Source organism: Bombina bombina, chromosome 4, assembly GCF_027579735.1.
Source record: "Bombina bombina isolate aBomBom1 chromosome 4, aBomBom1.pri, whole genome shotgun sequence".
Classification (NCBI taxonomy): Eukaryota; Metazoa; Chordata; class Amphibia; order Anura; family Bombinatoridae; genus Bombina; species Bombina bombina.
Genome location: NC_069502.1, coordinates 535,808,645 through 535,821,468, shown reverse-complemented (window position 1 = coordinate 535,821,468; position 12,824 = coordinate 535,808,645). Strand labels below are relative to the sequence as shown.

The 12,824-nt window shown below is 40.9% G+C and overlaps 1 protein-coding gene across 1 annotated transcript in view; it reads left to right on the top strand.

Moving 5' to 3' along the window:
• Positions 1 to 12,824, top strand: part of PHIP (pleckstrin homology domain interacting protein) — a gene marked incomplete in the record, with an annotated part of 1,163,892 nt that overhangs the window by 876,808 nt on the left and 274,260 nt on the right. Inside the window, 1 exon segment of the mRNA XM_053710468.1 lies at positions 753 to 873. Within this exon segment, the coding sequence (XP_053566443.1) occupies positions 753 to 873 (121 nt within the window).

Genomic DNA, 12,824 nt, shown 5'->3' with positions numbered 1-12,824 from the left:
GGGCCCATTGGCAGAATCACAAGTGTCTGCTAATTTGTACGTCCCTGTCTAATAACCCGTGGATGTGACCTTGGTCGCTTCAGGCCACTATGAACCCTCGACGGGGTAGGCCTACTGCCTAGTGACTTTACGCTCTTCTTTGCACACTTTAACAATGTTCTACTGATTTGATGTGTTTGCCTCAGCGGAGGTTTCTGTTGGGAGAAAGGTTCTACAAGTGGTGGTGCCTAGTGCTTAGAACTGCCTTCCCTCCCGAACATTTGTGTACTTCTCAGCTTGGGTATTGGTTTCCCATAGATTATGAATGTTTCTTGTGGACTATTACTGCCAATAGAAGGAAAATAAAAAAAATTCTATCTGATAATTTAGTTTCCTTCTTGGCAGTGAGAGTCCAAGCCGCTGCCATAAGGCATTATGTGTAGTGGTGGAAGTCATTTGCATCTCTGTACCCCTTGTCTCTCTCTTTACTTTTCCTTATCCTCGGCTTGAACTGCTGGGAGGGATATTTAAGCTTTGTTGGGGTGTCTTTGCCTCCTTCTGTTGGCCGGGTTTGGTTATTCCCATAGGTTATGAACGTTTCTTGTGAACTCTCACTACCAAGAAGGAAATTAAATTATCAGATGAGAATTATTTTTATTTTTATTGTTGCCAATTAATTTGTGGCTAGCTTTGTCCTGGTTAGGATGGAATGCCCTATACATATATATGGTGTGTGTGATACTTATTTTTTTTTTGTCTCATAATATTTTTAGATATTAGTTCTGCATTTATTGCACCAGTGGATCTCCAAGCCTATCCAATGTACAGCACCGTTGTTGCATATCCAACTGATCTCAGTACCATCAAACAGAGGCTAGAAAACAGATTCTACAGGTTAGTTACATCTGAATTGCATTTTAAAAAAATCACACTTCCGAATTTACTTGCATAATAAAATTTACTTTTTTAGAAACTCCTTTCCAGATAATGTAAAAATTTTACGAACAAAGTTTTAGGGGGTGGTAATGCTCATGAACACAATATGTAAATACTGAAAATCTAAAATTTCTCAATCCGCGATAAAATATCACAGTTCATCCAGATATGGAGGTCCAGTCCTCTAGGACGGCTCCTCTTCAAAAGGTTTGGGATCACCGGAAGAATTCTAAAAAGAAAAGCGTAAAGGGCACCTCATAGTGCAGACAGGTGTGGCAGATGCATAACAGCAGTTTAAAAAATCCCAAATGGATAACACTCTCTTTTAGTTGGCACTATATGATGAATAGTGCAGAGAAGGCAAGCTGATTATTACAGTCACCAGCAGATTGACACTCCGGTGAGCTCCTCCCAAATTCCTGTTGATTCCAAATCTTCTTGGCTTTAGGCAGGGTAGGACACACCAGGGTATAACAGAGCAGCCAGTCTTACACAATTGTAACTGGATAAATAAAAACTGATTCACTTTCGATTGTCCAATAGGATCACTTGTAGACCCTATCACGTCACCACAATGCAGCAAAATAATTTTGTATGCAATAGTATTTTTTATGAAATGCAGCCATCGAGGATGTTATACGAATAGGTATTTTATTTTGTATGACCTGTACTTTAATGTATATTTTATGTATATTGTGTTGTTTTTATGATTGAGACATCTACAAGCAATCAAAGGGATTTTAAACCCCAAATTTTTCTTTCATGATTCAGATAGATAATGTAATTTTAAACAACTTTCTAATTTACTTCTATTGTCTAATTTGCTTCATTATTTAGATCCTTTGTTGAAGAAATAGCAATGCAGATGGGTAAGCCAATCACACGCGGCATCTATGTGCAGCCACCAATAAGCAGCTACAGAGGCCTATCTATATATGCTTTTTAACAAAGGATATCAAGAGAATGAAGCAAATTAGATAATAGAAGTGAATTAGAAAGTTGTTTAAAATTGCATTCTCTATCTAAATAATTAAAGAAAGAATTTGTGTTTCATGTCCCTTTAACATCTCTATGGCAACAGACCTTAGGGATAATGCATATAGGGAGTGCAAGCTTATTCCTAAAACATGCCTGATGAAACGGCTCATTGTTGAGCTGAGAAACTAGTTGTATGCTGTTTTGTAACTTGATTTTATTAAAAGTTTTTATTTTTCCAGTTAAAATTGTGTAAGATTGGCTGCTCTGTTATACTCTTAAGTGTCCTAACCTTAAGGGTGCCTTCACCAGATTGGAATGGGATTTTTTGCACCAAACCTTGATAGAATTTGGATTTTCTGGCAATTTCTTAGATTTAATCTCAAATGTATACTCTGATGCTAATGCCACCATTCTGATAAACAGCAACATTTCAGCACCCTTTCCACTATACAGAGGGACTAGGCAAGGGTGTCCGATGTCACCACTCCTCTTTGACCTAGCTTTGGAACCACTTGCATTAAAATTGAGGAACACCTTGATTGGTTGTAAAATGGAAAAGGAGATTTTCCAGATATCTCTGTTAGCGAATTATCTCCTGCTATGTGTAACTACACCTGATGAACAAATTAAGGAGATAATCACTTATTTAGAGACTTATGGAAAAGTATCAGGGTATAAAATCATTTTTTCTAAATCAAGTGTACTATGGCTAAAAAAGTTTAACTCTAATATTGATCATCCATTTCTAGAAACACAACTTCTTAAATACATAGGGATTTTACTGTCCTCTTCACCGGAAGAATTGGTATAAAGATAATATAACAAAGATTCTAGACAATAGTATTAATAAACTAAAAAGTTGGTCTAGCTTTCCTCTCTTCACTTTCTGGTAGGGTAGCAGCTTACAAAATGTTCATCCTTCCAAAGATTTTGTACATCTTAGGAATGTTACCATTACTAATTAAACACCAGGATTCTAGATTTTTTTTTAAAGCATTACATGATTTCCTATGGCAGGGCAGAAAGCCCAGGATCAAATTGAATAAATTATACCTCCCTTATAATAGAGGGGGCCTAGCTTTACCCAATCTATTGCTATACAATTATGCTACTCTTTTGAGATTCCCACTAAACTGGCTATTTCAAACAACGAAGTTGACCAATCGAAATCTAGATAACAGACTATGTGAACCCTATCTCTTAACTTTGTTCTTCATGCCTCTAATAAAGAATTAGGAAAGAAAATGTATCATTACCCCCTGTTAAGAGATATTCTTAAAGCATGGAGGTCCTCTATGAAACTGTTGCAAATAAATGTTAGTAGTTCTAAATGATTACCCCTACTAGGGAATGTTCAGTTTCCTCCAGGTCTGAAATATACAGTGTTTCGGAGATGGAAGGAATTTAATATAACTAATATTGGGCATTTGTGTAACCTAAAGGCTAAAAAGAGATATAATTTCTCTTGTAAAGGTGTATCCAGTCCACTGGTTCATCCATTACTTGTGGGATATTCTCCTTCCCAACAGGAAGCTGCAAGAGGACACCCACAACAGAGCTGTCTATATAGCTCCTCCCCTAACTGCCACCCCCAGTCATTCTCTTGCAGCTCTTGACAAGAAAGGAAGTATCAAGAGAGATGTGGTGACTTAGTGTAGTTTTTACCTTCAATCAAAAGTTTGTTATTTTTAAATGGTACTGGCGTTGTACTGTTTTTACTCTCAGGCAGAAATTGGAAGAAGACTTCTGCCTGGAGGTTTGATGATCTTAGCGGTTTGTAACTAAGGTCCATTGCTGTTCTCACACATAACTGAAGAGTATGGAAAGAAAACTTCAGTTGGGGGGACGGTCTGCAGATTGCCTGCTTTGAGGTATGTTCAGTATATTTTTTTCTAGAGAGATAAGGTCTAGAAAATGCTGACAGTGCCTGGTATATTTAAGGTAAGCCTGATACAGTGATTTAACCACGACTGGGATCATGCTTGCAAAAAGGGATAATATTCATGTTAATACCTATTTCTCCAACATAGGTGTGTCCGGTCCACGGCGTCATCCTTACTTGTGGGATATTCTCTTCCCCAACAGGAAATGGCAAAGAGCCCAGCAAAGCTGGTCACATGATCCCTCCTAGGCTCCGCCTACCCCAGTCATTCTCTTTGCCGTTGTACAGGCAACATCTCCACGGAGATGGCTTAGAGTTTTTTAGTGTTTAACTGTAGTTTTTATTATTCAATCAAGAGTTTGTTATTTTAAAATAGTGCTGGTATGTACTATTTACTCTGAAACAGAAAAGAGATGAAGATTTCTGTTTGTAAGAGGAAAATGATTTTAGCAACCGTTACTAAAATCCATGGCTGTTCCACACAGGACTGTTGAGAGGAATTAACTTCAGTTGGGGGAACAGTGAGCAGTCTTTTGCTGCTTGAGGTATGACACATTCTAACAAGACGATGTAATGCTGGAAGCTGTCATTTTCCCTATGGGATCCGGTAAGCCATTTTTATTCAGACAGTAAATAAGGGCTTCACAAGGGCTTATTAAGACTGTAGACATTTTCTGGGCTAAATCGATTCATATATTACACATATTTAGCCTTGAGGAATCATTTAATCTGGGTATTTTTGTAAAATAATATCGGCAGGCACTGTTTTAGACACCTTATTCTTTAGGGGCTTTCCCTAATCATAGGCAGAGCCTCATTTTCGCGCCGGTATTGCGCACTTGTTTTTGAGAAGCATGACATGCAGTCGCATGTGTGAGGAGCTCTGATACATAGAAAAGACTTTCTGAAGGCGTCATTTGGTATCGTATTCCCCTTTGGGCTTGGTTGGGTCTCAGCAAAGCAGATACCAGGGACTGTAAAGGGGTTAAAGTTAAAAACGGCTCCGGTTCCGTTATTTTAAGGGTTAAAGCTTCCAAATTTGGTGTGCAATACTTTTAAGGCTTTAAGACACTGTGGTGAAATTTTGGTGAATTTTGAACAATTCCTTCATACTTTTTCGCAATTGCAGTAATAAAGTGTGTTCAGTTTAAAATTTAAAGTGACAGTAACGGTTTTATTTTAAAACGTTTTTTGTACTTTGTTATCAAGTTTATGCCTGTTTAACATGTCTGAACTACCAGATAGACTGTGTTCTGAATGTGGGGAAGCCAAGGTTCCTTCTCATTTAAATAAATGTGATTTATGTGACACTGAAAATGATGCCCAAGATGATTCCTCAAGTGAGGGGAGTAAGCATGGTACTGCATCATTCCCTCCTTCGTCTACACGAGTCTTGCCCACTCAGGAGGCCCCTAGTACATCTAGCGCGCCAATCCTCCTTACTATGCAACAATTAACGGCTGTAATGGATAATTCTATCAAAAACATTTTAGCCAAAATGCCCACTTATCAGCGTAAGCGCGACTGCTCTGTTTTAGATACTGAAGAGCATGAGGACGCTGATGATAATGGTTCTGAAATGCCCCTACACCAGTCTGAGGGGGCCAGGGAGGTTTTGTCTGAGGGAGAAATTTCAGATTCAGGGAAAATTTCTCAACAAGCTGAACCCGATGTGATTACATTTAAATTTAAGTTGGAACATCTCCGCGCTCTGCTTAAGGAGGTATTATCCACTCTGGATGATTGTGAGAATTTGATCATCCCAGAGAAACTATGTAAAATGGACAAGTTCCTAGAGGTCCCGGGGCTCCCAGAAGCTTTTCCTATACCCAAGCGGGTGGCGGACATTGTAAATAAAGAATGGGAAAGGCCCGGTATACCTTTCGTCCCTCCCCCCATATTTAAAAAATTGTTTCCTATGGTCGACCCCAGAAAGGACTTATGGCAGACAGTCCCCAAGGTCGAGGGAGCGGTTTCTACTTTAAACAAACGCACCACTATACCCATAGAAGATAGTTGTGCTTTCAAAGATCCTATGGATAAAAAATTAGAAGGTTTGCTTAAAAAGATGTTTGTTCAGCAAGGTTACCTTCTACAACCAATTTCATGCATTGTCCCTGTCACTACAGCCGCGTGTTTCTGGTTCGATGAGCTAGTAAAGGCGATCGATAGTGATTCTCCTCCTTATGAGGAGATTATGGTCAGAATCCGTGCTCTCAAATTGGCTAATTCTTTCACCCTAGACGCCACTTTGCAATTGGCTAGGTTAGCGGCGAAGAATTCTGGGTTTGCTATTGTGGCGCGCAGAGCGCTTTGGTTGAAATCTTGGTCAGCTGATGCGTCTTCCAAGAACAAACTCCTTAACATTCCTTTCAAGGGGAAAACGCTGTTTGGCCCTGACTTGAAAGAGATTATCTCTGATATCACTGGGGGTAAGGGCCACGCCCTTCCTCAGGATAGGTCTTTTAAGGCCAAAAATAAACCTAATTTTCGTCCCTTTCGTAGAAACGGACCAGCCCCAAGTGCTACGTCCTCTAAGCAAGAGGGTAATACTTCTCAAGCCAAGCCAGCCTGGAGACCAATGCAAGGCTGGAACAAGGGAAAGCAGGCCAAGAAACCTGCCACTGCTACCAAGACAGCATGAAATGTTGGCCCCCGATCCGGGACCGGATCTGGTGGGGGGCAGACTCTCTCTCTTCGCTCAGGCTTGGGCAAGAGATGTTCTGGATCCTTGGGCACTAGAAATAGTCTCCCAAGGTTATCTTCTGGAATTCAAGGGGCTTCCCCCAAGGGGGAGGTTCCACAGGTCTCAATTGTCTTCAGACCACATAAAAAGACAGGCATTCTTACATTGTGTAGAAGACCTGTTAAAAATGGGAGTGATTCATCCTGTTCCATTAGGAGAACAAGGTATGGGGTTCTACTCCAATCTGTTCATAGTTCCCAAAAAAGAGGGAACGTTCAGACCAATCTTAGATCTCAAGATCTTAAACAAGTTTCTCAAGGTTCCATCGTTCAAAATGGAAACCATTCGAACAATTCTTCCTTCCATCCAGGAAGGTCAATTCATGACCACGGTGGATTTAAAGGATGCGTATCTACATATTCCTATCCACAAGGAACATCATCGGTTCCTAAGGTTCGCATTCCTGGACAAGCATTACCAGTTCGTGGCGCTTCCTTTCGGATTAGCCACTGCTCCAAGGATTTTCACAAAGGTACTAGGGTCCCTTCTAGCGGTGCTAAGACCAAGGGGCATTGCAGTAGTACCTTACTTGGACGACATTCTGATTCAAGCGTCGTCCCTTCCTCAAGCAAAGGCTCACACGGACATAGTCCTGGCCTTTCTCAGATCTCACGGATGGAAAGTGAACGTGGAAAAGAGTTCTCTATCTCCGTCGACAAGGGTTCCCTTCTTGGGAACAATAATAGACTCCTTAGAAATGAGGATTTTTCTGACAGAGGCCAAAAAAACAAAACTTCTAAACTCTTGTCAAACACTTCATTCCGTTCCTCTTCCTTCCATAGCGCAGTGCATGGAAGTAATAGGTTTGATGGTAGCGGCAATGGACATAGTTCCTTTTGCGCGCATTCATCTAAGACCATTACAACTGTGCATGCTCAGTCAGTGGAATGGGGACTATACAGACTTGTCTCCGAAGATACAAGTAAATCAGAGGACCAGAGACTCACTCCGTTGGTGGCTGTCCCTGGACAACCTGTCACAAGGGATGACCTTCCGCAGACCAGAGTGGGTCATTGTCACGACCGACGCCAGTCTGATGGGCTGGGGCGCGGTCTGGGGATCCCTGAAAGCTCAGGGTCTTTGGTCTCGGGAAGAATCTCTTCTACCGATAAATATTCTGGAACTGAGAGCGATATTCAATGCTCTCAAGGCTTGGCCTCAGCTAGCAAAGGCCAAGTTCATACGGTTTCAATCAGACAACATGACGACTGTTGCGTACATCAACCATCAGGGGGGAACAAGGAGTTCCCTGGCGATGGAAGAAGTGACCAAAATCATTCAATGGGCGGAGACTCACTCCTGCCACCTGTCTGCAATCCACATCCCAGGAGTGGAAAATTGGGAAGCGGATTTTCTGAGTCGTCAGACATTACATCCGGGGGAGTGGGAACTCCATCCGGAAATCTTTGCCCAAATTACTCAACTGTGGGGCATTCCAGACATGGATCTGATGGCCTCTCGTCAGAACTTCAAGGTTCCTTGCTACGGGTCCAGATCCAGGGATCCCAAGGCGACTCTAGTAGATGCACTAGTAGCACCTTCAAACTAGCTTATGTATTCCCGCCGTTTCCTCTCATCCCCAGGCTGGTAGCCAGGATCCATCAGGAGAGGGCGTCGGTGATCTTGATAGCTCCTGCGTGGCCACGCAGGACTTGGTATGCAGATCTGGTGAATATGTCATCGGCTCCACCATGGAAGCTACCTTTGAGACGAGACTTTCTTGTTCAAGGTCCGTTCGAACATCCGAATCTGATCTCACTCCAGCTGACTGCTTGGAGATTGAACGCTTGATCTTATCAAAACGAGGGTTCTCGGATTCTGTTATTGATACTCTTGTTCAGGCCAGAAAGCCTGTAACTAGAAAAATTTACCACAAAATATGGAAAAAATATATCTGTTGGTGTGAATCTAAAGGATTCCCTTGGGACAAGGTAAAGATTCCTAAGATTCTATCCTTTCTTCAAGAAGGATTGGAGAAAGGATTATCTGCAAGTTCCTTGAAGGGACAGATTTCTGCCTTGTCTGTGTTACTCCACAAAAAGCTGGCAGCTGTGCCAGATGTTCAAGCCTTTGTTCAGGCTCTGGTTAGAATCAAGCCTGTTTACAAACCTTTGACTCCTCCTTGGAGTCTCAACTTAGTTCTTTCAGTTCTTCAGGGGGTTCCGTTTGAACCCTTACATTCCGTTGATATTAAGTTATTATCTTGGAAAGTTTTGTTTTTGGTTGCAATTTCTTCTGCCAGAAGAGTTTCAGAATTATCTGCTCTGCAGTGTTCTCCTCCTTATCTGGTGTTCCATGCAGATAAGGTGGTTTTACGTACTAAACCTGGTTTTCTTCCAAAAGTTGTTTCTAACAAAAACATTAACCAGGAGATAGTCGTGCCTTCTTTGTGTCCGAAACCAGTTTCGAAGAAGGAACGTTTGTTGCACAATTTGGATGTTGTTCGCGCTCTAAAATTCTATTTAGATGCTACAAAGGATTTTAGACAAACATCTTCCTTGTTTGTTGTTTATTCTGGTAAAAGGAGAGGTCAAAAAGCAACTTCTACCTCTCTCTCTTTTTGGATTAAAAGCATCATCAGATTGGCTTACGAGACTGCCGGACGGCAGCCTCCTGAAAGAATCACAGCTCATTCCACTAGGGCTGTGGCTTCCACATGGGCCTTCAAGAACGAGGCTTCTGTTGATCAGATATGTAGGGCAGCGACTTGGTCTTCACTGCACACTTTTACCAAATTTGACAAGTTTGATACTTTTGCTTCTTCTGAGGCTATTTTTGGGAGAAAGGTTTTGCAAGCCGTGGTGCCTTCCATTTAGGTGACCTGATTTGCTCCCTCCCTTCATCCGTGTCCTAAAGCTTTGGTATTGGTTCCCACAAGTAAGGATGACGCCGTGGACCGGACACACCTATGTTGGAGAAAACAGAATTTATGTTTACCTGATAAATTACTTTCTCCAACGGTGTGTCCGGTCCACGGCCCGCCCTGGTTTTTTAATCAGGTCTGATAATTTATTTTCTTTAACTACAGTCACCACGGTATCATATGGTTTCTCCTATGCAAATATTCCTCCTTAACGTCGGTCGAATGACTGGGGTAGGCGGAGCCTAGGAGGGATCATGTGACCAGCTTTGCTGGGCTCTTTGCCATTTCCTGTTGGGGAAGAGAATATCCCACAAGTAAGGATGACGCCGTGGACCGGACACACCGTTGGAGAAAGTAATTTATCAGGTAAACATAAATTCTGTTATTACTTAGTGTAAAAACATTTGCATGATTTATAAATAAAAACGTTTTTTCTCTGAGGGTGATAAATCTTTATTTGGGGCCTAATTTCCACATGGCTTGTTAGATTACTCCTAGGAGTACTTTTTTAAGGCCCTCTGACTTTGAGTGCATGGTGGGAGGGGCCTATTTTCGTTTTCAGTCTAAAACATCCAGCTTCCCTGAAGGAGTCCTCTGGCTTATAGGACCTCTATAGAGGGTTTTGTTTCTGCAAAAATCGTTTTTAAGGGCAGGTAGGAGCCACAGCACAGCTGTGGCAGTGTGTTTGACTGTTAACAGGTTTAATGTTTTTCTAATTCGTTTTTTTGGGCCTAAGGGGTTAATCATCCATTTGCAAGTGGGTGCAATGCTGCTTTAGTCCCTTATACACACTGTAAACATTTCGTAGTGTTTACTACTTTTTTTCCCACTGTTTTGCAGTTTATGTGGTAGTTTTTTTTCTCTTAAAGGCACAGTACCGTTTATTATTATTGTTTTTTTCACATTTATTAAAGTGTTTTCCAAGCTTGCTTGTCTCATTACTAGTCTGTTAAACATGTCTGACATAGAGGAAACTCCTTGTTCATTATGTTTAGAAGCCATTGTGGAACCCCCTCTTAGAATGTGTATCAAATGCACTGACCTTTCTATAAGTTATAAAGACCATATTATGGCTTTTAAAGATTTATCACCTGAGGTTTCTGAGACTGACAAAAGGGAGGTTATGTAATTTAAAGTTAGGAGAAAGAGGTATCGTGTGGCACACTTGTTAAAGAGCCTAAATAGCTGTACCGTAGGTTAGCACGAGGTATATAGGTATTTAAAATATAACTTTTATTATAAATAGGACTAAAAAAATTATACACACAAAAATATTTTGATTTTAAATTAAGAACATAAATGTAGCTGAAGAGAGAGGGGGGGATGACCATATAAAGTGTATTAACTCTGTACCATCATATCAATCCTATTCAGCTAGGACACACTGTGTCATAGGATGTTAGCAACAAAATTAAGTTGTAGGGTATAATAACACCTGGACACCAATAGGGGTAACAGCAATAAAAAGCTACATCAGATAAATTGGGATACTTGGTTAAGTGATATAATCAGTTAAAAAATTAGGGTTAGTTCCAAAAGAAACTGCCCTATAGTGAAAATACTAGTAGACTTGCTTCTTTTGTGAGCGATTACAATGAAAGAAGTGTTTCCCATAAATTGGGATGGGAATATTCACAATAATTATCTATTTGTAAATAGTAACCCTGGTGTATATTGACAAATATGTTAGATTCATATAAAGAACAGTGTCAGTGTTTTATTATTGAATCATTAGTAGAGTTAAGACAATGCTTGAGCCAGATAGACTGGCAACTCTTTATTCAACACAATAAATTGTATGAGTTTGTGTCAGGCTACCACCAGGATTATCAGTTAGGTAGTTAAATACTATGGGTACCAGGGACACCCGTATAGATTAGTGATATTAAAACATAATTTAGATGGTTCTAGGACTTTACAAAGGTGCCTAAAGCACAGAACACATACTGCTACCAAAAAAAATTTCTTGTAGATTAACTAGTACATATAACTGTGCAAAGAGCACACAATCATCAGATCGTTTAGGTAGTAGGTAGTGTAAATTCGTTCTAGAAGTGAGTAACACCACAAATATTTTCTATAAGGTGCTAGTTTTAGCGGTGCATACAGCACATTTGGTTTCTGTTTTAAAATTTAAATGTCTAGTGCAGCAATGTGGAGGTATCTCATGCTAATGGTTTCTTTCAGCCACCAGAGCGGTTAGCTCCTGTTGAATGCTAGATCTAGCAATGCATACTGCACATTATTTATCCTTATAAAAGTATAGGAGTCTGGTGTAACAATGTGGGAGCATATAATGCTGTTATTAAATGGTTAACACCAGAATAATCGCTATATTTTGGTTGCTAGATTGAGCAATGTATACAGCATGTTATATATCAATTATAAAGTTTTGTAGAGGCGACTGGTGCTGCTATTATCAATCAACCACTAGAGCGAGTATTATACAAAACAAGTAACCCTGGTTTCCCCATGCGTATTACCCACTAACTAACATGATCAGCAAAATTTAAGGTATAAACCATAAGTATACTAATTTTTTAAACAAAGTCACAAAAGAAGTAGTGCGAACGCCTGACGCGCGTTTCGCCAACTGCTTTGTCAAAGGGAGGTTATGCCATCTAGCTCTCCCCACCTGTCAGAACCTATAACTCCCGCTCAAGGGATGCCAAGTACATCTAGCGCGTCCAATGCCTTTACTTTACAAGACATGGCGGCAGTTATGAATCATACCCTCACAGAGGTATTGTCCAAACTGCCAGGGTTACAAGGAAAGCGAGACGGCTCTGGGGCTAGAACAAATACAGAGCTCTCTGACGCTTTAGTAGCTATGTCTGATATACCCTCACAATGTGCAGAAGTTGAAGCAGGAGAGCTTCTATCTGTGGGTGACTTCTCTGATTCAGGGAAGGCGTTACTTCAGTCTGACTCTGAAATGACAGCATTTAAATTTAAGCTTGAACACCTCCGCGTGTTGCTCAGGGAGGTTTTAGCGACTCTGGATGACTGTGACACCATTGTAGTCCCAGAGAAATTGTGTAAAATGGACAAATACTTTGCAGTGCCTGTTTACACTGATGTTTTTCCAATCCCTAAGAGGTTTTCAGAAATTATTACTAAGGAATGGGATAGACCAGGTGTGCCGTTCTCTCCCCCTCCTGCTTTTAAGAAAATGTTTCCTATAGATGCCGCTACACAGGACTTGTGGCAGACGGTCCCTAAGGTGGAGGGAGCAGTCTCTACCCTAGCTAAGCGTACAACTATTCCTGTCAAGGACAGTTGTGCTTTCCTAGATCCTATGGATAAGAAATTAGAGGGTTTCCTTAAGAAAATCTTTATACAACAAGGTTTTATTCTCCAGCCTCTTGCATGCATTGCCCCAGTCACTGCTGCAGCGGCTTTCTGGTTCGAGTCTCTGGAGGAGGCTTTACAGGTAGAGA